Source organism: Protopterus annectens, chromosome 10.part0, assembly GCF_019279795.1.
Source record: "Protopterus annectens isolate FY-2018-M chromosome 10.part0, PAN1.0, whole genome shotgun sequence".
NCBI lineage: Eukaryota > Metazoa > Chordata > Ceratodontiformes > Protopteridae > Protopterus > Protopterus annectens.
Genome location: NC_056744.1, coordinates 571,483,553 through 571,509,812, shown reverse-complemented (window position 1 = coordinate 571,509,812; position 26,260 = coordinate 571,483,553). Strand labels below are relative to the sequence as shown.

Here is a 26,260-nt window from a genome sequence, read left to right as displayed (position 1 = left end):
GGGGGTTGGCAAACAGATCTATGTCTGGGTGTCCCCATTTTTAAGTTATCATTGCAAATACTTGTGGATCTAGTTTCCACTTGTGGGATCCATGATGTTTCTGCTTAGGTCGTCTGCCAATGTTTTTTCCTTTCCTGGCAGGAATTGTACTTGTAGTTGAACTTGGTAAGACAGTGCTGTGTTCCACAAGGTCACTGCTTGCCTGCATAGAGGGTAGGAATGTGTGCCCCCTTGCTTGTTTATGTACCACATTACTGTGGTATTGTCCGTCTTTATTATTAGTTGTCCTGGGTGTAAGAGGTCCTTGAAAGCTGTTAGGGCATTCTGTACTGCTAGCATTTCTTTTTGATTGATATGCAGATGCCTTTGATCTGTAGTCCATTTGCCCTGAATGCACTGTCCTGCCATGCGTGCTCCCCAGGCATAGTCCGATGCATCTGTTGTCATAGTTTGCCTGGCTGTGGGTAAGGTGAAAGGCTGACCCTTGTTGAGGTGACATGCCTGTGCCTACCATAGAAACTCCTGTTGTAGGCAGGGAATGAGTGGTATCATTGTTTCCAAGCTGTGGCTGTGCTGAGTCCATACGCTTTTCAGGTACCATTGTAATTTCCTCATATGCAGTTTTGCAAATGGTATTAGTAGTATGCAAAATACCATGAATCCCAAGGCCTGCAGAATTTTTCTTGCAGGGAGTTGGGTCTTTGTTGCCATTATTTTGAAGTATTGAGTCAGCTGTTGTTGCTTGTCTGGCATGAGATAAGCCATCTGGGCCGTTGTATTCAAGCTGGCACCGAGGAATATTATGTCTTGTGAGGGCACTAGTTTTGATTTCTTTTCATTTACTGTGTACCCTAGGCAACTTAGAAGGTGTTTGACAAATGCCAGATGCTTTAAAAGAATGTCCTTGCTTTCTGCTTGAATAAGGCAGTTGTCCGGGTATGGGTATATTTGAATTCCTCTTTGTCTGCAGTATGCAATTACTGGTGCCAGGCATTTTGTGAAGACCCTGGGCGCAGTAGATAAGACAAAGGGCAGTGCAGAGACTTGATAAGGGGTTGAACCTGCAATGAAGCGGAGGTATCTTCTGCAATTTTGTCTGATAGGGACATGCAGGTATGCCTCCTTGAGGTCCAACGTTACTAGCCAAGCATTCTTGCCCAGCATGGGAAGAAGCTGCTATAGTGTTAGCATCTTGAATTTTGGTACTTGCAGATAGGTGTTCAGAATTGAAAGATCCAGAATGGGTCTCCATGCTTTGTCCTTTCTTGGGACTAGAAAGAGTCTTGAGTAAAATCCTTGTCCTTGCTCCTGTGTAGGTACCTGCTGAATGGCTCTCATGTCCATGAGAGCTGTAATTTGTTTTTGTGCCTCTGCCCATTGATTTGGTGGAAGGTTTGGCATTCCTTTTATCCTTGGCAAGGTATGAAAGTGGAATCTGTATCCTTGTGAGACAATGTTTAGGACCCATTTGTCTTTTGTGATGATGTGCCAGTTGTCTGCAAAAAGTGCTAATTTTCCTCCCAAGGGAGCTGCCAAGAGATTTGCTTGGTAGTTTGAGGATTGAGTCATTGTGTTTGTCTTCTGCTAGCCTGGGGCCTGTCTTCTCCTCATTTCTGGGTAGCAGTACCCCATTGGTGAGGTTTGTAAGGGCCTTGTGACTGACCTCTGCCCCTTGGCCTGTATTTGCCCCTCTGTGATCTGTCAGAAGCTGGAAAGGACCAGTTTTTTGTTGGCCAATTTCTGCTGAAACGAGGGGGTTGTACCTGTAAAAAATCCTTGACCGTCTGCATAGACTTTGCCTTATCCTCCATTTTCTTTAAAACCTCTTCTGCTTTGACACCAAATAATACATCCTACTGTAAAGGTGCAGCCAATAATTTTGCTTTAACATGATCAGGTAGGGTTTGTCCTTTTAACCAAGCATGTCTACGTATGATAGACCCAGTAACAGCTGCTCTACAGGAAGCTTCCAATGAATCAAATCCACATTGTAAAGTATGTTTGCCCACCTGTTCAGCTGCATGCAACAGATCCTGCATTTCCTTGAATTCAGACTGTTCAGAATGTGTACTCATTTTTTGTTTTAATTGAGACATTAGGAATTGCTGAAATTTCAGCATGTGAAACTGACAATTTAATGCTCTCATAGCCAGAGTAGCTGAGGTGTATATCTTCTTTCCCCATCTATCTAGGGCTCTGGAATCCCTTTCAGAGGGCACAGGATTTTTAGCCATAGAAGCTTTAGCCCCTTTGGGACCCTAGGAAATTGTTTCTGGGTCAGCCACAGGACTTTTATAAAGGAATTTGTGTGAGTCAGGTACTCTGTAGTATCTGTCCGGTTTGGCTGGAGCAGGAGGTAGAGAGTCTGGATTTAGACTAGACTCCAAGTAAACATCATCCACAATGTCTAAAACTGGAGGGATAGCAAGTGGTCTGTGCTGGGGTAGTAAAAGGAACTCTTGGATCCTTTTCTTAGAATCAAAGTAGTCCTGGCTTTCCCAGTGGAACTGTTCCCTCATGGTATGTAAAGTTTCCCCAAAGGAGTAGTCTTCAGGGGGAGATGCTGAGGGAATAGAGTCTTCAGTATCAGAGTCTTCATAAGGGGGAAAAGTGTAATCCTGTTCCCCAGAAGAATCTGAGGAAACTGAAACCTGGTCAGAGGAAGCATAATAATCCTCTTGTCTTGGTCTTTTATCTGGAGGGGGATGGGAACCCCTGATTAGGGTAATCAAATCTTCAGCCATCTTAAGCATCTATTTCTTAGGCATGGGGCCTTGAACTGGAGACTGATGTGCAGTCTTTTTTGGTTTTAATGGAGTTTTAAGCTTAGCATAAGATTTAATGGTGAGTGTAGTCAGTCTGAAGATACCTTCTGCAACCAAAGGTGTTTCTACTGCATGGGGATCTCCTTCTGCTCCGGTGTCGGAAGGGCCTAATGAAGATGGCTGCGACAGCCTAGTACACTCCGCTTGAGAATCCGAAGCTGTCTGGGGCTCCAATTCTGTGGTTGTCAGGGGCTGCGTAGGTGTCTCACTGAAAACCAGAGAACCGGCGACAGGCCCAGCAGAGGCCTCAGAGTCTGGCTTGTTCCTAGGCTGCCTGTCCTTGTCCTTGCGTTTTTTATGCATGCCGGTCGTCGGCTGCTCCGACGGCATGATATAATTAAATTTCCTACCAAAGTAATGTCGTGCGAAGTCAAAACGGCGTTTGATAGTTTGTTTATTAAACCTAGCACAAAACCAACAACCTGTGACGTCGTGGTCTGGGCCTAGGCAAGGAATACAATAAGAATGGAAGTCCTTATGAGGTATTTGCTTCCCACAAGAAATGCAATTGTTAACTTTTTCTGACATTGGACTGAGGCAAGAAAAGGTTCCCCAACGGGGTACTTAGCTTTATTGAAGACTTCGGACTGAAATTCAATTTGAAAATCTCAGGTGTCGGCCGATCGGCACTTGCGAGCTGCTTCTGTTATTTAGAAGGCATCCTGGAATATTGTCTGGGCCCACTGATGCAGTGTTCTTGGTCTTTGAGAGAGCGCAAGAAAGACTGAAGAAAATGGAGTTGGATGCCTCTTATATACCCCTGGCGCGCTGACATCAGGGAAGAAGCGACAGCAACCGACGCCGGACCAAGACTTTGGAACTCAGGCCGACTGCGGGACCGCCTGATGGCAGGATAACCCAAATGTGATGACTGCAGCAGGGTAACACGATGAACATCAGTCTTGAGTAAAAACCTTGTCCTTTTTCCTGTTCTGGTACTGTCTGAATGGCCCCCATATCCATGAGGGACATTAACCTGTTTCTGTGCCTCTGCCATTGGTTTTTTGGCAGGTCTGGCCAACCATTTGTCATTGGCAGAGTGTGGAAATGGAATATGTATTCCTGTGATACGATGTTCAGTACCCACTTGTCCTGGGTTATTAACTGCCAATTCTGAGCAAAAAGTGCTAATTTTGCCCCTATGGGTGATGCCAAAAGATAAGTGCTTGGTGTAGGCAGAGGGAAGTCATTGGGATTGCTTTCTGTAGGTTTGCGCTTTATCTCCTCCAGATTTGGAGGTGGATGTGCCCCACTGTTTTGACCTGTATGAGTCTTGAGCCTGGTACCTGGAACCTTTAGGGCGTCTGGATTTGCCCCTTTGAGCTCTGTCTGACACAGGAAAAGACCAATTTTTTGCAGGCCAGTGTCTACTGAATCTAGGTGGCTGCACTTGTAAGAAATCTTTAACAGTTTGCATAGACTTAGCTTTGTCTTCCATTTTCTTTAAAACCTCTTCTGCCTTAATACCAAACAGAGAATCATGCTGTAAAGGTGCATCTAGCAATTTAGCTTTAACATGATCAGGCAAATGTTGTTCCTTTAACCAGGCATGCCTCCTAATAACAGATCCAGTAAATGCAGCCCTGCAGGAGGCCTCTAAAGAATCAAACCACATTGCAAAGCATGCTTTCCAACTTGTTCAGCTCCATGCAATAATTCCTGCAATTCCTTATTTTCTACACATTCTGAAAACAACATTTTCTGTTTCAGCAATCCCATAACATGTTGTTGGTACTTAAGAATATGAAACTGGTAGTTTAAGGCCCTGATTGCCAAGGTTGCAGATGTATAAATCTTTTTTCCCCACCTGTCCAGCATCCTTGAATCTCTGTCGGAGGGGGTAGGGTTTTTGCTGTTGAGGCCTTAACTCCCTTTGGACCCTGTGAAATAGTTTCAGGATCAGCAGCAGGGTTTCTAAATAAAAATTTATGAGAGTCAGGGACCCTGTAATACCTGTCAGGCTTACTGGGAGCCGGAGGTAAAGAGTCAGTCAGGCCTGACTCCGAAAAAACATAATCCACAATGTCTAACACAGGGGGAATGGCTAAAGGCTTGTGCTGAGGGAGAAGGAGGAAATCCCTGAGCCTCTTTTTTGAGTCTGAGAAGTCTTGACTCTGCCAGTGAAAATGCTCCCTCAAAGTATTCAAGATTTCTCCAAAAGAATAATCCTCAGGAGGAGATGCAGATAGAATAGACTCCTCAGCATCAGAATCCTCATAGGGAGGTAAAGATAATTCCTGATCAGAAGAGGAATCAGAAGAAATAGAACCTGATCTGGATATTCAGAGTCAGAGTCTTCCTAGGCCTCTTATCTGGAGGGGGATGGGTACCCCTGATCAAGGTAATAAGGTCTTCAGCCATTTTGATCATCTGTTTTTTAGGCATAGAGGCCTGTGCATGTGGCTCAGGCGTCATTTTTTTTAGTTTTAGAAGGTGTCTTTGCCTTTGGTTTTGCAGCTTTCGTCGGTTTGACATAAAAATGTTGAGGTCTGAATACACCCTCAGAAGCCGGTGCCTGCTCAGCGGCTCTGGACCCATCCAAGGGACATACATCCGGCGGTTCAATACCTTGAGTATTTTGCGGCATGCCGGACTCCACATGGGTGTCGGTAGAGGCCTGCGACTCAAAGGTAGCAGGTATCAGGGGCTGCGAAAGCGCCTCACTGAGTACCGGCGACTGGCTTAGGAGAAGCTTCGTCGTCGGTTTTGGATCTCAACTGCCTTTCACTGCCCTTTTCTTTGCGTTTTTTTATGTACTCCGATAGTCGTATTGCTATCCGACGACATTTCTGGGTAGTTAAATCTGTTTCCAAAATACTTAGATGCAAAAATATACCGACGCTTTATAGTGTGTTGGTTAAATCTAGCACAAAACCAACAGCTAGGCACATTGTGATCAGGGCCTAGGCAAGGAATACAGTATAAATGGAAATCCTTATGAGGTATTTGCTTCCCACAAGTAATACAATTACTAACTTTTTTTGACATCGGTAAAAAGCAAGAAAAAAGTTTCCCCAACGGGGTACTTAGCTTTACTGAAGACTTCAGATCTGAAACTCAAACACGAATAATTCGGTAGTCGGCCAACCGGCACTTGCGAAATGCTTCTGCTTTGTGCACCACGCGGCAAGAAAAACTAAAGAAAATGGCGTCAGCTGCATTTTTTATACCCCTGAAGACCTGACGTCATGGAAGAGGAGACAGCAACCGACGCAGGACCCAAGACTTTGGAATTCAGGCCGACTGAGGGCAACCTGCCAGCAGATTACCCAAATGTAATGACTGCAACAGTGAAACACGAAGAACATCAGGTAGCACACTTGCCTTTGGTGCAGAAAGCTGTGGATACTATTCCCACACCAGGAAGATGGACTGCTGACAGTGTAGGGAAGGATAAGCAGCATACGCTGCTCTCCTGATTACGTCATCCTACAGAAGAGACATTAAACAGAGGTCCCATCTGCACGAGTTGGTAGTAGCTCAAGTGTATGTAAATGATCCCACATCATCTATCAAAAATAGTAGGTGGAAGTTCCCTGATGCCCTGACCAAATTTCCCCTAGTGCTATAAATACCACCTCAGGCCTCCTCTGAAAAGAGGCCACTAGACTGGTGGGACTAAACTGGTCAAAAAAGGATAAATTAACCTTCTTGCTAGGGTACTGGGAAAATTCCTCTAGTGTATTCAGTGTCAGGGGATCCTTTACATCCAACTGAGCAATTCAGGTAGATGGAATTCTAACTTCTTGGGTCCTGTTTGTGAACCAGTTGGCTATCCACCAGGTGACATATGGGTTAGTACCTAACCTCTTGAGTTTGTCAACAATGCCCGAGTGGGATATTGTTTCAAATGCCTAGGCTAGGTCAAGGTAGGCAGTGTGAACTATTCTGCCTTCATCCATTGCTTTGGTGAACTTCTCAAAGAAGTCCACCAGATTCAGTAGGCATGATCTGCCCTTGATTAAACAAAACTGGATTGAGTCTAGTGTCTGGAGGTTTACTATATCTCTATTGATCATCTCCATGATAATTCTTTCCATTGCTGTACATATAGGAATAGAGAGACTTATGGGTCTGTAGTTTCCAGGGTCTGTAGATGGCCCACCTTTGTGCAATGGGATGACTGTTGCCTTTCTCCATTCATGAGGCACAAAGCCTGTTTAGAGGCTACAGTTAAATAGTAATTCCAGAGGCCCTGATAGGTCATGTTTCATGTTATTTAGAAGGCATCCTGGAATATTGTCTGGGCCCACTGATGCAGTGTTCTTGGTCTTTGAGAGAGCATTAAGGACCTGTTCCCTAGTGATAGTAGGGGATTTACATTTGATATTTCCTGAGGTAAGGTTGAGGGGGAGAGAGGGGTAAAGTTACAGTTGAATTTATCAGCCAGGAGGTTTGCTATATCTTCTGTCTCAGTATAGGTAGCTCCATTTACAATGAGCTCTGCACACAACTGTGTACTGCCTTTGAGGTTGTGGACATAGCTAAAACACTTTGTGGTTGTCCTTGACCTGGAGGCCAAACTTGCCTCAATTTTGGCTTTGGTAGACTTTATTTGTCCTCTGAGTTGTTTGTTTAGTTTGATGAGAGTGCTTTTATCCAGTTACATGCTGCACCTCCTAATTTTTAACATGACTTTCTTCCTCCTGTTATACAGCCTATTGATTATGTGATTCCACCAGGGTGGCTTATCTTTTGAGTTTGCTCTGTAGTTCCTCCTGGTGGGTACAGCTGCCTCTATCCAACTATTAACATGCTTGTATAGGGTTTCTGTGAACAGTTCTGCAATAAAGTTGAATTTTTGTACTTAAATTATGTTAATTGGTCATCAAGCTTTCGCACTGATGCAGACAAATTTTAATGATACATTACATTATGATGATCTGTTTTAGTGTAATGTTCATTACACCCAAGATCCTAAATCTGTTCACTTTTTCAGTTAAATGAGTTAATTTAATCAAATGGTTAAAAAAAAAAAATATATATATATATATATATATATATATATATATATATATATATATATATATATATATATATATAAAATAAGTCAACCTACCTGAATGATTTTGTGAAGATTGGGGAATACTTCACAAGTCTGACTACTTTGCAAGAGAGACAAAGGGAATTCTGCCAATGTTTTCCTCACTTTTGGCTCCTCTGCTATTACTGGAGAGGTGGCAGCTGATGGTGGGCTGCGAGCCTCTAGCTCACTGTAATCCTCAGTCTCTTGACTGCAAAAGAAAGAAAGAAAGCATTATAACAGCTAGAACAAATCATAATCAAATTACTTAACAGAAGAAAGAACCAGTGAAGGCCGATCGAAATGCAACAATAAAAGGCTAGAAAAAACAGTGCAAGGGCATAAACCTCAACTGCCAACATTTCTGCAAAACATAAAAAAAAATATATGTCTTGAAAGGTAAAAGCATTATAAAGGTTACTCAGTTTTTATTTATGAGCAGGGTTATTCATAAATATGCCCTTATTAAAGCCCATGTGAATAACAGATATCCTTCTTGGATATTTTTTCTCTATCACCACAACACTCTGCATGACAGCAAATCAATGTTCAGTTAGCAGTCCTCTTGGAAAACATTTGTTTAGCCACTGCAAACTCCTCCATCTCTGAAGCAGAAAGGACAAAAAGCTGTGTTGTCTTCAACTCGTGCATCCTCCTCAGGTAAAAAATGATCTGGTGGTAGATGTCCAAGATATGAAGGGCTCTTCTCAAGTGTCTGGACCTGAAAAGAGGAGGGTAATTAATTAAATAATATAAGACAAAGGGGAGCAGAATGTGGATCAGCCTAAAAGACATCTCTTCCCTGATGAAGACAAATAAGGTCAACAGGGATAAATCCAAAGCTGCAAGATCCAGTCAGAAAAATCATACTCAAACAGAAACTTTGAAGAGGAGATTTGGATTAGCCTAAAGGACAAAACACAAATCCAAAAGCAGCTGGGGATGAAGCTCTCCCAAAATACGCAAAATGCAGTAACAAAAGTCCATACTGGGAGTAAACAAACATGGCTCTCTTGATATTAAATAAAATACAAAACTTTTATTCAGGTACAAACTAGTGAGCGCTTTCGTGCCTCCTGGCACTTCTTCAGACAAAACAAATACTGCAAAAATCTCAATAAAAAGGGGTTGCCTCACCCACATTATTTCACATCAACCAACCATATATCTTCAGCAATTAAAATTCACCTGCTGGCAATAATCAACAATGTAATGTGAAGTCAAAGACTTCACATATCAACTAGCTTAGGAAATCCTTACATACAAAATAGAAAGTCTGAAATTACACATAAAAAATAAAATAAAAGCATTAATTCTCACTTTCACTATCAATAACTATATAACCATACAGAGAAGTGACGGCAGCAAACACCAGTCATAAAATTTTTACTTTCTCACATATAAAACTACTGACATCAACCTTCTCACAGTTGTAATACAAGAGTATACCAAAAGATGGCAGTCATATACTCCATACAGAAATGTATTTCAAAATTCTTTAAGCAAACACCTAACACTCACAAAGTAAAGTAATGTCTTCCAGCTTTTCCCAGTTAGGGGCTGCCACAGCAGAAATCCAGTCCGCTCATGACTGGCAGTGGATTTTTACGGTGTTGAGTTGCCAGCCCGACGCCCAACCATCAAAGAAGGCACCCCCATTCACGCACGCACCTATCTGCATGTCTTTTAACATCACTCGACTGTTGGGAGGACATGCAGACTCCACACAGAAGGCGCTCCAGCCGAGAATCGAACGGGAGAACCTCTTGCTGTGAGGCGACAATGCTAACCGCTGCACAACCGTGGCATGATAAACACCTAACACTCACATATCAGGCTAAAATTCAAAAAACAGCAAGCATTAAATTTCCTCAGTAGTTTTATATGTGAGAAAGTAAAAATGTTATGACTGGTGTTTGCTGCTGTCACTTCTCTGTATGGTTATATAGTTGTCGATAATAGTGAAAGCGAGAATTAATGCTTTTATTTTATTTTGTGTGTGTAATTTCAGACTTTCTATTTTGTATGCAAGGATTTCCTAAGCTAGTTGATATGTGAAGTCTTTGACTTCACATTACATTTGTTGATTATTGCCAGCAGGTGAATTTTAATTGCTGAAGATATATGGTTGGTTGATGTGAAATAATGTGGGTGAGGCAACCCCCTTTTATTGAGATTTTTGCAGTGTTTGTATTGTCTGAAGAAGTGCCAGGAGGCACAAAAGAGCTCACTAGTTTGTACATGAATAAAAGTTTTGCCTTTTACTTAATATCAAGAGAGCCATGTTTGTTTACTCCCAGTCTGGACTTTTGTTAGCCTATAGGACACCTGATCCTTCATGAAGACTAAATATGGTTCCTTAAAAGAAAAGCCTGAAGTTGTGAGATCCACTCAGAAGAAATGATAATCACAAAAATAAACCATCCTTCAAGAGAGAAATTTTATAGAAAACAAGCCAGCAGGTTTTAACAGGGACCTAGCAGCTCTGTCAGTCACAAAGTTACAGAATCAAGGAATAAAAAGGTTCTTCAAGGATAACTGAACATAAAGATTCTGCCGGAGGAGCTGCTTAACCAGCTGATTTGAGCAAAATGTCTCCCCCTGCACTAGGACTAGGAAAAGATGTTTTTTATCAACCAGAGGAGAAGTTGTGGACAATAATTAATAAAGAGGTAAAGGAATTTATCTGGGAGGGATGAGGCCAACAGTTAAGTGGAATAAGTTAATTCTCCCAGTAGAATAAGGTGGTTTAGCATTATCTGACTTGAAGGGATATTTTAGAGCTATGCAGTTCAAGTTCATATACATAATACAAGCAGAAGGTTATCATTCAAAGTGGAAAAGGATGATGATGAAGGAAGGGGAGGTAGAGATCAAGAAATATGGAAAGAATGGGATTTTTGGATGGATGCAAATCTTTAAGGAGAACAACAACCATATAGAATATTACAATCATAAAGTTGCAGAAAGCATTCTAAGAACTAAGGCAACACAGAAAATGGAGAAAAGAGATTTTGTCAATAGGGATGATTCCAAGCAGAAGTACACAAAACAAGCAAGATGAGGCTGGAATTTACTCCATAAAACTGGCACAGGAACCAAGATACTTGCAGCACATGACCGGACTGAGAAAAATAACAGAGTGGGCTGAAGCCAAGAGCAAATCTGAACTGTAGGTTGGAGACTGCCTTCCCCACCAGGGATTGATATCAGAATAGAAACAAAGAGAAAGGGATAGCTAGAGTCCTAAGTGAAAGACCCAGTCTGGTAAAGTTTTCTGTCAAATCTAGGGAAGAAGTTGCTGTTAAAAAGGAGTAATTTGTAGGGCATACAAAATATTGCATGATAATGTCAAGAATCAATCAGAAGAGGTTAGTAAAGATTGGGAAGAGAGACTGGAAAACCAGTTTACAAGGGAACAACGGGTGTGTGTGTGTGTGTGTGTGTGTATATATATATATATATATATATATATATATATATATATATATATATATATATATATATACAATGGCAGTAAATTACACAACCCAACCACTGAAGGTGAATACTGTAACGTAATAGAAATAAACAGCCAAAAACAGTATCACCACCATGACTTCAGCTAAAAACAAGAATGTGAATAACACTTCGGTTTTTTGCAATCTGCCTCTGCTGATAAGAACACCAATGAAACACGTACATCAACGTTCCATGAGTCGCGTCAGGAAGAGGAGGAAATTTTCGTCAGAGGGCTGAATAATATAAAAACTTCCCTCGTAGTGAATCTGAGTATGTTTAAACTGAATGCTATACAATGCAACTTACTAAACAGAAGAATCTCTTTCATTCCCGCTGTAATTAGTGATGTACTTATAAACTTGAAATTATTCTGCAGGAATGTCATGCTAAAATGTTTATACAAAGATTCATCTAATGAGAGAACTGACATATAAGGAGACCAAACACTTTTATTCCGTAAAATAATCCTTTGCTTGAAACTTTCAATAAAGTATGCCAGTAGGAGATGGTAGAAAAGTTAAATAAATGGCATAAACAAATGCATAATTTAACCCAAGAAGTACTGGCATTGAGAGAGCTGCAGAACAGCAAAGACATCTTCATTTTAGCAGCAGATTAAGGAGGTGCTGTGGTTTTGATGAATCAATCAGATTATCATAGCAAGATGAATGCCATATTATGTGACACTCAAACTTATAGTGAAATTAACATGGCACAAGTAAAGGCTATGATAAATGGGGTCAATGAACAAATGCAAGAATTATTAATGACACGAAGAATACATGAATCTTTATCTATCTGAATTCTTCACTGTAACACATCTGTGTTTACCGATAATAAAAGGCTTACCAAAAATGCATAAAGATCTCAACAACCCACCCTTACATCCCATAGTGGCTGGAGAAGGATGGTTGACAGAGCCCTTATCCATGTACATAGAAAGGCAATTAAAACAGGCACATCTACTGTATAGAAGGATATGGAGCATTTTTTAAAGACATTATATGAATCCACTAAACACATTTATTTATTCATTTATTTTTATTTTACATTTGTAGACCGGGCTAGTCTAACTGGATACATGTCCATTTTCAGTAGAGACCCGGGGAGAAAAGCTCCAAGCAGAAACAATGACAAAACAAACAAAGAAATGCAGTATAAAGAAATATTTAAGTGGGTAATGGTACATTTTTACATAAGGGTGAGGTCTAATTATACAGAGTCCTTTAGTAAATATAAGCTAAAAGAAAAAAAATACAAAGAGCAAAAATTTGAGAGAGAGCAATATAGCAATTTGACGCCTGGGTGTGGTAATGTAAATTACCCTGAGTTGGCGTGGTTTGGTCCCGAGGGTGAAGCCCGAGGGACCAAACAAAGCCAACCGTGGTAATTTAGCATTACCCACACCCAGGCGTGATTGCTATTATACTCATGACATTATTTAAGAAAAGAAACTATTACTTTTCTTAAATAATGGCATAGTATAATGCCTGTTTACTGCCCTTCCGCAGATGTCTGGCATCCGGCGGTTCTGATGTACTGCGCGCCTGCAGTACATCAGAGTTGAGCAGCAACGGAGAAAGCAAGATCTCCGTTGCTATGTCTCGCTATGTTAAATGAGTTTAACATAGCGAGACAGTTTTAAAATAAACGGAGATGTCCGTTGCTTTTTAAATTGTCTCGCTATGTTAAACTCATTTAACATAGCGAGACATCTAAAAAGCAACGGAGATCTTGCTTCTGCTAATCACATTAGCTATGTTAAATGGGTTTAACATAGCGAGACAGCTTTAAAATAAGCGGAGATCTCCGTTGCTTATTTAAAGTCTCATGTTAAACCCATTTAACATAGCTTGAACAGTGTTTTTAAAACGAAGTTATACTAATGGAAAAAGTCCGAACCGGACCTTTTTCCATTAGTATAACTCGATTTACAACGGGCATGCTGGCCAATCAGCGTGCACGTTTTGGGGGGGTCATGGTATAATGAACAATAATGAATGAGATTTAAAAATAAATTTTTTTTTTTTTTGGGTTCAATAATAGAAGTCACTTGAGTTCTAAAAACGAATCCACATTGTGGATTATAATGCATATTTATTGGTAACTTTGGATATAGTGAGCCTATTCATGCTTATTCCGAATGAATATGGCATCTATGCCATAAGAAATCAGCTTAGCATTAACACAGGGATACAACAGTGATAGAATTAGCCTGATTTGCAGGTTACTTGACATTGTCCTGAACAACAATATATTCACATTTGGTAGCAACATCTACTGGCAAAGAGGGTGTGTTGCTATGGGCACCTCCTGCGCCAACCGTTATGGTAATTTGGTATTAGCTGAATGGGAGAATAATCATGTGCTGAAGAACAACAGTTATCTCCACAACATCATATGTTACAGAAGATTTGTGGGTGATCACTTCTTTCTATGGAAAGCTACTATTAACGAGTTGTTGGGTTTTGTTGCTTATTCAGGAATTTATGGCAAGAGGATACAAAGAGAGGGAGATAAATGAGAATGTGCGAGAGGTTTATGGATTTATGTAAAAGCAAAGGGAAACCATTCTACTCCGATAGGTCTATGACAGATCTGGAAGGGCGAATAAACACCTCAGACAAAAATAAGGGCAACACAAAAACAAGGATAGTGTTGACATATTCCAGTGATATTGGCTATGTGCGTCAAACTATCAAAGACAATTAGAAAATTTTGGCTAGTGATGAGACCATGAGACGAGTTGTGGGGGACATGTCTTTTTTCTTTTAAGGCCAAAAAATATAAAGCAGCTACTATGCCACCATCAATTTTAGAATGACATTGGGATTAAAATGAATAAAATAGGGACGTATCCTTGTAGAACATGTAGCTGTTGTAAATACATCACCAAACAACAGTGTTTTGTACATCCGAGGACTTGTAGAACTTATTCTTTGAAGATGTATGTGGACTGAAGAAGTAGAAATGTGATATAGATCTCTGTCAACTCTGCAATGCATTCTATGTTGGCAAAACTAACTGCCAACTTAAATGGAGGATATCAAAACATGTCAGCGACATACGCTTAAAGGACATTAAGAATCCACTATATAAACATATTTTCAGGAATACTTCCCAGTTTTTTCATTTTATGGTACTGCAAGTTGTAAAAGTAAACATGAGGGGTGGTGATACGACGCTTTATATGGAGCAGGCTGAGATGAGGTGGATTTGTGATTGACAAGTAGACACACCCCCTGATTTGCACACTTGTATTCCTTTAAAACCAGCCTTGAGAGGGCATCGTCTGAGATCAGTCAATTGATTGGCTGCAAATGTTTTTTTAAATTTGTATGCTTGTTTTAGCTTTTAAGACCTGATGAAGGGCATAGTGAATGTCTGAAAGTGCTTGTCTTTTTATTTCATATGTTATTAAATTTGTTTTAGCTGAAGTCGTGGCACTGATACAGTTTTTTTGGCTGTTTTTATATATATGGTTCCCAAGCATGCAACAAAGTCCAAAAGGCATAAGATTTTTGCTTGGAAGTATCTGTATGGGTATTTGTATACTCCAAGCAAACTTCAAACAATTTTATCTCATGTTGACAGCAATGTGAGAGGTGTGATGGGGAAGCGAGATGCAACAGGGAACATGCTTTTCACTGTGTAATGAGTTGGCAAATCTTAAAAATCCCTTACAGAGTACTCTGACAGAAATATTGAGTGTAGGTGTGGGGAGGGGGGCAAATAGCTCTAACTAAGGAAATTATTCTTTTGAGCTGGGTCATAGGATCTGAACTCCCAACACAGAGCAAGTCTTAATAAGTTTAATTCTACTCAATGCCACAACAGCAATTAGCAGAAAATCAAAATCTAAACCAACTAGGTTCGAAGTACTGAATATTGTAAGAGAGAGAAAAGGAAGTACAGTTGTGTACACTTACCATAAATGTAGATGTTCGAGTGTATTCACTGTTGCAGTCATCACATTTGGGTTATCTGCTTGCGGTAGCCCTCAGTCGGCCTGATTATCAAAGTCTTGGGTCCTGCGTCGTTTGCTGTCTCATCTTCAGTGATGTCTGGTAGTCAGGGGTATAAAGCATGCAGCCGATGCCATTACCTCAGTTTTTCTTGCCCCAGATGTCAGGTGCCCCTCTAATGGGAAGCAATAAAATATATACACACACACACACACACACACACACACACAAAGGTTACACCTCCAACAAAAAAGCAAATACACTAAAAAGCTTTTAAGCATACTAAACGAGAGTAAAGGTACAGCCAAAAGAAGTCAGGGGGCTGGAGGGAGGGTAACCAGGACTGCAACAGTGAATACACTCGAACATCTACATTTATGGTAAGTGTACACAACTGTACTATGTTCTTCATGTTTCACTGCTGTAGTCATCACATTTGGGTAGATTCCCACAGCTAAGGATGGGAGGAGGCATTTAGATAGCATTAGGACCAGCTATAAGGCCCCGCAAGACTGCAGTGCAAAGCCAGCTCTGGATTTAAGAGAAAATTGGTAAATGGTAATGCTTGGTGAAAGTATGTACAGAACTCCAGGTAGCAGCTTCTAGGATGTCCCTGGTAGGTACACCTCTGAGAAAGGCTGAAGAGGTAGATGCAGTCCTGGTTGAATGAGGTCTAATCCCCTGTGGGATAGATTTTCCATGGTGCTTACAGCAGAAATGAATGCAATGGCCTATCCATGTAGAAATGGTTTGCTTTGAAAGAGCCTTCCCCTCTGCCCCTGCAGCAAATGCCACCAACAATTGTTCAGATTTCCTTTGAGGTCTAGTCCTGTCCAAGTAAAATCTAAGTTGTATGTGCACATCAAAAGAGTGCAGGATCCCTTCCCCTTTGTTCTGTGTATTAGAAAATAAGGTTGGCAAATGAATGGACTGATTAAAAGCCACACTGGATACCACCTTAGGCATGAAGGAGGAATGGTCTTGAGGGACACCCTGTCCACATGAAAGACGATGAAAGGCTCCACTGCCATAAGGACCTGTAATTCAGATACCCTTCTTGCTGAAGTAATTGCTAAAAGGAATGCTGTTTTCCAAGAAAGAAATTTTAACTCTGCACTTGCAGCTGGCTCAAAAGGAGGAAGAGTGAGTTTTTCCAATACAAAGTTAAGGTTCCAGGCTGGAGTTGGGGCTCTCCTGGGTGGTCTTAAGTTTTTGGCCCCTCTGAGGAATTGCTTGAGCAGTGGATGAGAGAAGAGGGGTGGTTCTGTGTTGTAATGAGCTGAAATGGCTGAGGCGTGAATTTTGATGGAGGAAAAAGAAAGGAGCTTGTCAAGCATCTCAGTTAAGTATTGAAGAATCTGAGGTAAACTGGGTGCTGCTGTGTCCATCCCTTGAGTTTGGTTCCAGGCACAGAATCTTTTCCATTTTTCAGCATAAGATTTTCTAGTACTAGGCCTCCTTACCTCCAAAATGACATCCAACACTTGTTTACTGAGGGATGGTAATGAAGAGATTAGGAAATTAGCCAGGCTGCCAGGGTCAGGGTTTGAAGCTGAGGGTGCAGAATCTGGCTCTCCTGCTGTGACAGCAGGGTAGGGGTCTGAGGCAGGTGCCATGGAGCCAGCAGTGACGAACTGCGCAAGAGGGGGTACCAGTGTTGACTTGGCCAGTCTGGTGCAATCAGTATCATCCTTGGTCTGTCCTGTTTGATCTTTAGTAGTACTTTGGAGAGGAGAGGCAGAGGAGGAAAGGCATAAACTGATAGATTTTTCCAGCTAAAGGACAGAGCATCCACTTTCCAAGCTTGTTTGTCGGGAGTCCTTGTGAAGAATTTGTCCAAGTGGTAGTTCTGGGGGGAGGCAAACAGGTCTATATCTGGGCTCCCCAATTTGTTTACCAACATGGTGAAAATCTTTGGTTCCAGTTTCCAGTCGTGTGGGTCCATGAGATTTCTGCTTAGTTGGTCTGCCAGTGTATTTAGTTTTCCTGGCAGGAATTGAGCCTGTAGATGCACTTGATAGCTCAAGGCTGTGTTCCACAGAGCCATGGCTAGTCTGCAGAGGGGGTAAGAATGGGTACCCCCCTGCTTGTTTATGTACCACACAACAGTGGTGTTGTCCGTCCTTACCATTAATTGTCCTGGAAGAATGTGGTCCTTGAAAGCTGTCAGCGCATTCTGTACAGCTACCATTTATTTTTGATTGATATGCAGGTGCACTTGACTTGGGTTCCATTTGCCCTGAATGCACTTCCCTGCCAGGTGAGCCCCCCACACATAGTCTGATGAGTCTGTTGTTAGGGTTTGGGCAGCAGGGGGTGTTTAGGTGACAGGCCTCTGCCCACCAAAGGAACTCTAACTGTAGGCAAGGTATGATAGGGATCATTGCTTCTAGATCCTGAGAATGTTTACACCGTAGGCTTTTTAGATACCATTGTAGTTTCCTCATATGCAGTCTTGCATATGCAATTAGTAGAATGCAGGAGGCCATGAACCCAAAGGCTTGCAGAATTTGCCTTGCAGATAGCAGGATTTTTGTGGCTATTAGTTTGAAGTAAGTTGTCAAATGAATTTGTTTCTCTGGCGTGAGGAAAGCCATCTGGGAAGTTGTGTTCAAGCTTGCTCCCAGGAATATAATTTGTTGACAGGGTACCAGATGTGATTTCTTTTTGTTTATGGTGTACCGCAGACAAGTTAGCACCTTTTATACAAATGCCAGATGATTCAAAAGTATGTCCTGGCTTTCTGCCTGAATTAGACAATCGTCCAGGTATGGGTATATTTGAATATTTCTTTGCCTGCAAAATGCAATGACTGGAGTTAGGCACTTTGTGAATACCCTGGGCGCAGTAGATAAGCCAAAGAGCAGTGCAGAGAACTGATAGTGCATGTAGCCTGCTTTGAAGCGTAGGTATCTTCTACAGGATTCCCTGATTGGGATGTGCAGGTAGGCTTCTTTTAAAATCAGTGTTGCCAACCTTTGCCTAGCATAGGAAGTAACTGGTGAAGTTAGCATCTTGAATTCTGGAATCAACAAAAAGGTGTTTAATATGGAAAGGTCCAGGATAGGACGCCAAGAGTTGTCTTTTCTGGGTACCAGGAAAAGTCTTGAGTAGAAATCTTGTCCCTTTTCGTCTTCTGGTACAGTCTGAATATCCTTTATGCTTAAGAGAGAGAGTACTTACTTTTGAACCTCTGCCCACTGATTTGGGGGTAGATATGTCCAACCATTTGGGGTTGGTAATGTGTGGAAGTGAAATCTGTATCCTTGGGAAACTATATTTAACACCCATTTGTCCTGGGTAACGAGTTCCCAGTTTTTTGCCTGCAGAGCAATCTTTCCCCTTAAAGGAGCAGACAGTTGAGAAGTGCTTGGAAGTTTTAAAGTTAGTCATTGAGACAGTTTAACATGGGGGGAGTCTTACTACTCCCTGATTTGGAAGTGGGAGCCCTCCACTGTTACGTCCTGTGTGTACCCTGGGACTGAAGCCTGGGTGTTCTGCTAGTTCTGGGTTTGGACTGAGAAGGCTTGGAAGAGGAAGGAAAAGATCAATTCTTAGAGGGCTAATGCCTACTAAATCTTGGAGGTTGTACTTGTAGGAAATCTTTAACAGTTTACATAGCTTTAGCTTTTTCCTCCATCTTTTTAAGAACTTCTGCTTTGCTGCCAAACAGGTGGTCCTGATTTAAGGGAGCAACCAGCAATTTATCTTTAACATAATCTGGCAAAGATTGCTCCTTAAGCCAAGCATGCCTTCTAAGTACAGACCCAGTGACAGCAGCCCTGCAAGATGCCTCTAGTGATTCAAAACCACATTGCAAAGTATGCTTTCCAACCTGTTCAGCAGAATGCATTAAATCCTGTAAATCCTTATTTTCAGCACAATCAGGAATCAACATCATTTTCTGTTTAAGCAATCCAATGGTATGCTGCTGATACTTTAACATATGAAACTGGCAGTTTAAGGCCCTAATGGCCAAAGTTGCTAAAGTGTATACTTTCTTACCCCATCTATCCAGCACCCTGGAGTCTCTACCAGAGGGTTTAGGATTTTGGCAGTAGTAGCCTTGATGCCCTTGGGTCCCTGTGAAATGGTCTCAGGATCCGCAGTAGGATTTTTAAAAAGGAACTTGTGAGCGTCAGGAACCCTGTAATATCTATCAGGTTTTCTGGGAGCAGGAGGTAGAGAGTCAGGGGCCAAGCTAGATTCAGAAAAGGCATTATCAACAATGTCTAGTACAGGAGGGCTAGCTAAAGACCTGTGCTGGGGCAGGAGTAAGAAATCCCTAAGCCTCTTTTTAGAATCAAAGTAATCCTGACTTTCCCAGCGAAAGTGCTCCCTAAGAGTATGCAGGGCTTCACCAAAAGAGAAATCCTCTGGGAGGGAAGCAGAGGGAATAGAGTCCTCTGCATCAGAATCCTCATAGGTAGATAAGGGTAAATCCTGGTCATCAGAGGAAACAGAAATTTCAGAATCCTGGTCAGAAGTATCATAAGCAAATTCAGTCCTACGTCTCTTAGAGGGGGAAGGTTGGCTTCCGCTGATTAAAGTGATAAGGTCTTCAGACATTCTTATCTGTTTTTAGGCATAGAGGCCTGACCATGTGGTCTGGGCATCGGTTTTCTAGGCATAGTTCGAGTTTTAGGCCTTGAAGAAGAAGATGGCGTTGGTTTAATATACAAGTCAGTAGGCCTGAATACACCCTCAGAAGCCGGTGCCTACACAGCGGCTCTGGACCCATCCAAGGTAGAGACATCCGCAAGTTCCACAGTTGAAGCATCTCGCGGCATACCGACTCCGAATGGGTCTCAGTAGAGTCCTGCAAATCTGAAGTAGTGGGTATAAGGGGCTGCGAAAGCACCTCACTGAGTACCAGCGAACTGGCGAATGGCTTAGAAGAAGTGTCGTTGGCAGCTTTGGACCTAGGCGGCCTGTCTTTATCTTTGTGTTTTTTCAGAATGTCGGTAGTCGGATAGCTTACCGAAGACACATCTGGATACTAGAACAGAGTAACAAAATATTTAGAAGCGTAAATATAGCGACGATGAATAGTCTGTTGCTTAAATAAGGCACAAAACTGACAGCGAAGTACATCATGGTCAGGGCCTAAGCAAGGAATACAGTACAGATGAAAATCTTTGTGAGGTATTTGCTTTCCACAAGAAATACAATGATTGACTTTTACTGACATCGGTTTAGAGCAAGAAAAAGTTTTCCCAATGGGGTACTTGGCTTTAAAGACTTCGGTTCTGAAACTTGAAAACAAAAATTTTTGGAGTCGGCCGACCGGCACATGCGAACTGCTTCTGCTTCGGGCACCGCACAGCAAGAAAGACTGAGGTAATGGCGTCGGCTGCATGCTTTATACCCACTGACTACCTGATGTCATGGAAGATGAGACAGCAACCGACACAGGACCCAAGACTTTGATAATCAGGCCGACTGAGGGCTACTGCAAGCAGATAACCCAAATGTGATGATTGCAACAGTGAAACACGAAGAACAGCTGAAGGAGGGATCTTTAGAAAACAGAATATACCCAAGTTAAATATATGTCAGAGATAGGTCAGGATTACCTGCAAACTGATCAACTGAGGCAGCACAGGATATATCACTGCTCAAACAGTGAACTTCTCCCAGTTGATTCCTGATTACCTCATTCACCTCCAAGACTACAGCAAGGAAGCCCCTAGTGGACCAAGAGATGAGTCCCTGAGGTGGAGATAGTTGTTGCCATAAAAAACATTCCCTGTGGGGGCAGCCCCTTAACCACCATGTATGCCTTTCAGTCAACAGGAAGTAACCTGAAAAAACGTTGTTGTCCCCCCCCCTAAATTTTGCAGCGAGGTACAAAATAAGAAAGAATGGAAAAAATACACAAGAAGACTTTCTCTACTATGAGAGAGAGAAAGAGAGAACTTGCCCACTATTAACTGCCCCATACTCAGGCAAACTGAGCAAGCAGGAGGAAGACAGCATTCTCCTGAGTGGCTAATATACATCAGTTTATGGAAGGCTCCACACCTGAAGACTCTATTAAGAGAGACTCCTAAATGCTCAACTTCAGGAGAGGACTAGTGCTGCAGCACTGGGATCCACATTTCCTCAAAGACATGAACTGCTGTGAGGGTGATTCCATCATATGTGGCATATTACTAGATACACATTACAACTTAGTATATGAGGTCATAGCCGGTCTTAGGCATAGCCCAACTATACGTCTGCATAGGGCACCGCTCTATTACGGGTGCTTTTCTAGTATTTATTTGTTTTTGTTTTTTGTTTGTAGTAAAGAAATTGTTTCTTTAAAATATGTTGAATGAATACAGGGGGAAAAATGAAGAGTAAGACAAACTGTGAGAAAAAGGAAGAAAAATGTAATCTGGATGGTGTAGGTAGACCAGGATGGGGGGACTGGATATGTGTGTGTGTGTGTGTGTGTGTGTTTGTGTTGGGGCTGTGAAGCCCTTTTGTATAGGCAACCAGTTAAAAGGCTGGCCCTGTATGAGGTACAGCTTTGTAACACCAGGGACTTCTATCAAACCATGAATACTGGCCAAGAATGAAGAAAACATCAATCACAAAATCACAAATTTATTCGGTACTTATGTATTATCGCAACCAGATTGCAAGCAGGACAAGCGGTTGTTTTCCAAGCCATACTCCTGCCTAAGTATGTACTCAAAGTTTAACAGGAAAAAGTAACACTCCTTACTATTTCTGTGTAACTGTCTTGCCGATATATAGAACTACTTTTGCTTTATTTTTTTTTTTTTTTTGGGAGGGTAGTCGGGTGGACAGACAAGGAGCCGTGAGTGTTGTAACAGTAATGACTTCTCACCGCTCATCGATGGTAGCTGTTTGAACCAAAAACTTAGTAAGTGCATGACATCAGTTAGGGACACTAACATGTTAGTATAGAGTACAGAGAACTGGATCGTCTTTTACTAAAATTGGTGGTGAAATCTGTCATCATAAGCTTACCCCTCAACCGTGCACAGAAAATTCAGTACAGCAGTCACCATATCAGTGAGGAATGGTTAACGTTCAAATGCCGTAGCCTTCCTAACATTTATGTCACTACTATTATTTTTTTTAAACAACTAACTTAATAACGGCAGTCTCTTAAATATCTATTTCCACTGTAATGCATTTTTTCCGTTCAGTTTACTGCTTTCTGGGGAATTTGTGAAGAAAGCAGGTGACACATTTGTCCGAACAATATTACACCAAGCCCAAGGGATATGACGGCCTGATCATGTAAAAATGAAATCAGTTTACCTACAAACATTTAAAGACCACATAATGAAATGGATTATACTTAAAAGACATAGATAGACTGATATCAGACTGATATCGAGCGGTAAAAGTGGGAATTACAATTGGAGGTAGTGAGTCTGTTATCTGGTTGCGATAATACGCAAGTACCATTTATTCTTAAGAGGAACACAAGCCTAGCTTCTAGTCTATTACCATTCTTTACCATCAATCAGTTCTCAAGTTATCAGTATTTGAGAGAAAAGCAAATACCTGTTTTTTATAGAAATCAAGGAATCGCTGTTTATCTTCTTTGGATACTTTGTATCGTTTTTTAAAAAGTGTTCAAATTTGTTTGCATAGTCATTTGCATGTTGAAAAGAAGAAATGACTCCTATTATAGATTATTATGTATAAAGATCGTTACAGTCTAATGAGCTAGCTACCAGATGATGCATGTGATGGTGCAGATTCTTCTGCAACATTCAGTCTAAAATGAAGACTATCACATGGGGTTATGTCCCTCCCAAAGAACCTCTCTGTTTATTTCTTGACAGCTCACAAAGTGTCTGAAAGACAAAAAATATATTTGCAGAGCTTAAAAAACAAACTTTCACAAATTAAGAACTACTTTTGCTTTCAAGAGTTTCATCTCATATATTCTACAGTTAGAAAAAATGTCCAAGCAGCAACCACCAATGATTCTTTTGCTACATGGAAACTTAGGAAATGGGAGTTCTGCTTTCACTGATGACTTAGTAAAATTCTGGGAGAAGATTAACTTGGAAACCAGAAAAAGCACAGTGCACTACATTTATGTAGGTCTCTGAAGAAGAAACTTAAAATAGGATAATCAAGATTTTAGTTTCTCAAAGAGAAGAAAACAGAACTGCAACAGTTAGAAATAAAATAATCACTGTGACTCCAGAAACAGCTTTCTCTATCTGGCATGTATCTTTCCAAGCGCACAAGTTCCTACAGAGACATTGGATGCTTACAATACTGAACTGAAGAATGGTATGAAAGCAAATCTGGTGAGTCATATGACTCAATGCTATGAGAAAGAACTGTTTGAAATACAAGAAGTGATGACAAAGTGACTGAAAGCAATAGAAATGACCTTACGGAAAACTGTGGTTGTGTGCACAGCAAGTAAAATCATTATCACAGTTAAACAATGAAGTGAGGTAATGGATGCCTGAAGATAAATGTAAATCAAATCAAAAGGCAAAAATGAGAAAGTCAGAATGTGTCACAACTCTAACAGGTATACAAAAGAGAACTTTAGTGGCATACTACAACAAGAAAACAGACACTCTAGATAAACTACAGCAATTAAAATTTAATCCTTAGATACTGAGTGCGACAATAAGTATCACAAGAAGAGATGTCCCATGTTTAATAAATTCTGTAAAATCTATGCTAGAAGAGAATATTTTTTTCAATATGCACATGACAAAATGTGTTCAAAAGAATTTGCTTGTAAGGGAACAGAAACATGAAAAGCACATTTTAACTGTACTACAGTAGTAAAGTTTTGATAGACTAAAGTTTGAAAATGTATCATAAGCAATGCCATATTAATAAAGGCCATAATGTTGGAAAGAATTGACAAAAACATGAAAAACTAGAAAAGGCTAGGTGAACAGAGTAATAGTTTGTTAGAAGACACTTTTAAAGCATTGGGTTTAATGGCATACAAAAGAAAGTTGTGTGTACACTTAGAATATTATGGTTGGCAGGTAGAACCACTAGGTAAAAACTATGTCGATACAAAAATAAGATCCTATACCAAATCACAAGACCTAGCCAAGTAAATTCTCCTAATATTTTGCATTCTCTGACTTGTTACAAGCTAAGAACAGTAAAGCAAATTTGCAGGGTAAATGCAAAAACTGCATATGTACAAAAGAAGTCACAAAATCCAAGAAACATCTCAGCTAACAACATCAATGACATCCTGCACTGCTACACTGATTTATTTCCAGGTTAAGGAAGCTTCCAAGGGAAGACTGCATACAAGTAGCATCTACTGTTATCAAAATGACTTATGCCATAAAGTACATCAGAACTAAAAAGAAATGGAGAGCTTAGCTGTCTTTAAGCAGCAGTTAAGTTAAAAAAAAAAAAAAAACGCTGACTGTTATGGTTATTAGAAAGCAATAAAATATTTGCATGTTTACATATACACTGATCTGCAAGACTTGAATTAAACAATTAAAAGATATCATCACAAATTGCTTACAGTTCAGGAACTAGTTTCAACAATGCCATAACAATGTAATTTTCAGTACTCGATGCAAAACATGGCTTCTGTAACATAAATATAGATAAGCAGAGCTCCAGGTGTTTAAATAAGACATCACTAGAAAGGTACAGACTTGCTCAACTTCTGTATGGCATTTTATCAGTACCAGCATAGCTCAAAAGAGCTGTTGCATAACTAAGTTAAGGTCTGTAAGATGTTATACACATAACTGATCTGTGTGGGATCAAATATAAGAACAGCATGACAAGAGACAAATAAAGCTGGTAATCAAATTTAAGACAACATTTCAAGATTTCAAGCTAAATGAGAGCAGATGTCAAAAAGTATGGCAAATATGAAATAAGTGGGACATGCTCTAATTTTGTGATATTGAAGCCTGATGCATAAAAAAACCCACAAAACGGCTGGTCAAATGCCAAGTGCAAAAAAACGTGTTTCTGGGAATGATGCAGTAAACTGCAGTCTGTGCCACATATGTCTGGAATAAATATGCCTGTACAAAATTAGAGCAAGGTAAATCATGGAGATGGCGCTATGAACAGGAAAATAGTTATGAAATACTTCAGCTAGTTACAGATACTGCATTATCAAAATACTACAATGGACCTAGCTTTGTGACACAAAGGAATACAGCCATGTGTGCAACCAAGACACCCCAAGGTTAATTAGCAGCTCATTTGATGGAAGCACTAGGTAGGGAAGATATGAAAGGTGCAACTTTTCATCAACACACCTGCCGGGGAAGGATTTGGCTGCTCCCTAGCTGTTGGCTATGCCATTCTAGTAGTGAAGTGAAGTCAATCTCTGTCAGCTAGGCCATGGCTGTGGAAGGGACATATGTATGACTACCCAAGCTGGTTTTCCAGAAGCTCATGCAGTATGCGTATGTGAATTTATGTGCTTTTGCCTAGAGAGGACTGGTAACTTCTCTGGTGTTATAGGTAATTATGTCACCTTCAGGGGGTGAGGTTAAAGACAAAGAAAAAAATATTGCTGTGTAAGAACTTACCATAACAGTAGATGTCCTTTTGATCACTGTTGCAGTACTCCAGACTGCCGGGTTATCTCACTAAATAATCTCGATATCTGGCGTGGTATCAAAGCCAAAAGCTTCCACAGAGCTATATGTCTGATGTATGACCTAAGCCAGTGGGAGCAAATGTACATAAGCAGATGTATGGACGAAAATCTCAGACCATCTCTAAGCTAGAAAGCCTGGAGAGACCTGAGGCAATCAAAGAGGAATAACATCAGCTATCAGAGAAGAAAGTAGGAAAGGGTTACCCTTCAGTCCATGAGAAGCAATTAAAGACAGAAAAGGGGGATGTCACGGTGGGAAAAAACACCAACAGTGATGAGTAGGACATCAACTGTTATGATTTGTTGTTACACAATTATACTATCTTTCCTTAGATCACTG

At 40.8% G+C, this 26,260-nt stretch overlaps 1 protein-coding gene across 2 annotated transcripts in view; it reads right to left on the bottom strand.

Moving 5' to 3' along the window:
* The window catches only part of SZT2 (SZT2 subunit of KICSTOR complex), a 3,556,133-nt gene that overhangs the window by 2,323,176 nt on the left and 1,206,697 nt on the right, over positions 1–26,260 (bottom strand). For both annotated transcript variants that reach the window (XM_044085412.1, XM_044085413.1), the window contains exon 29: positions 7,885–8,059. In XM_044085412.1, the coding sequence (XP_043941347.1) occupies positions 7,885–8,059 (175 nt within the window). The remainder of the gene's footprint in view (positions 1–7,884; positions 8,060–26,260) is intronic.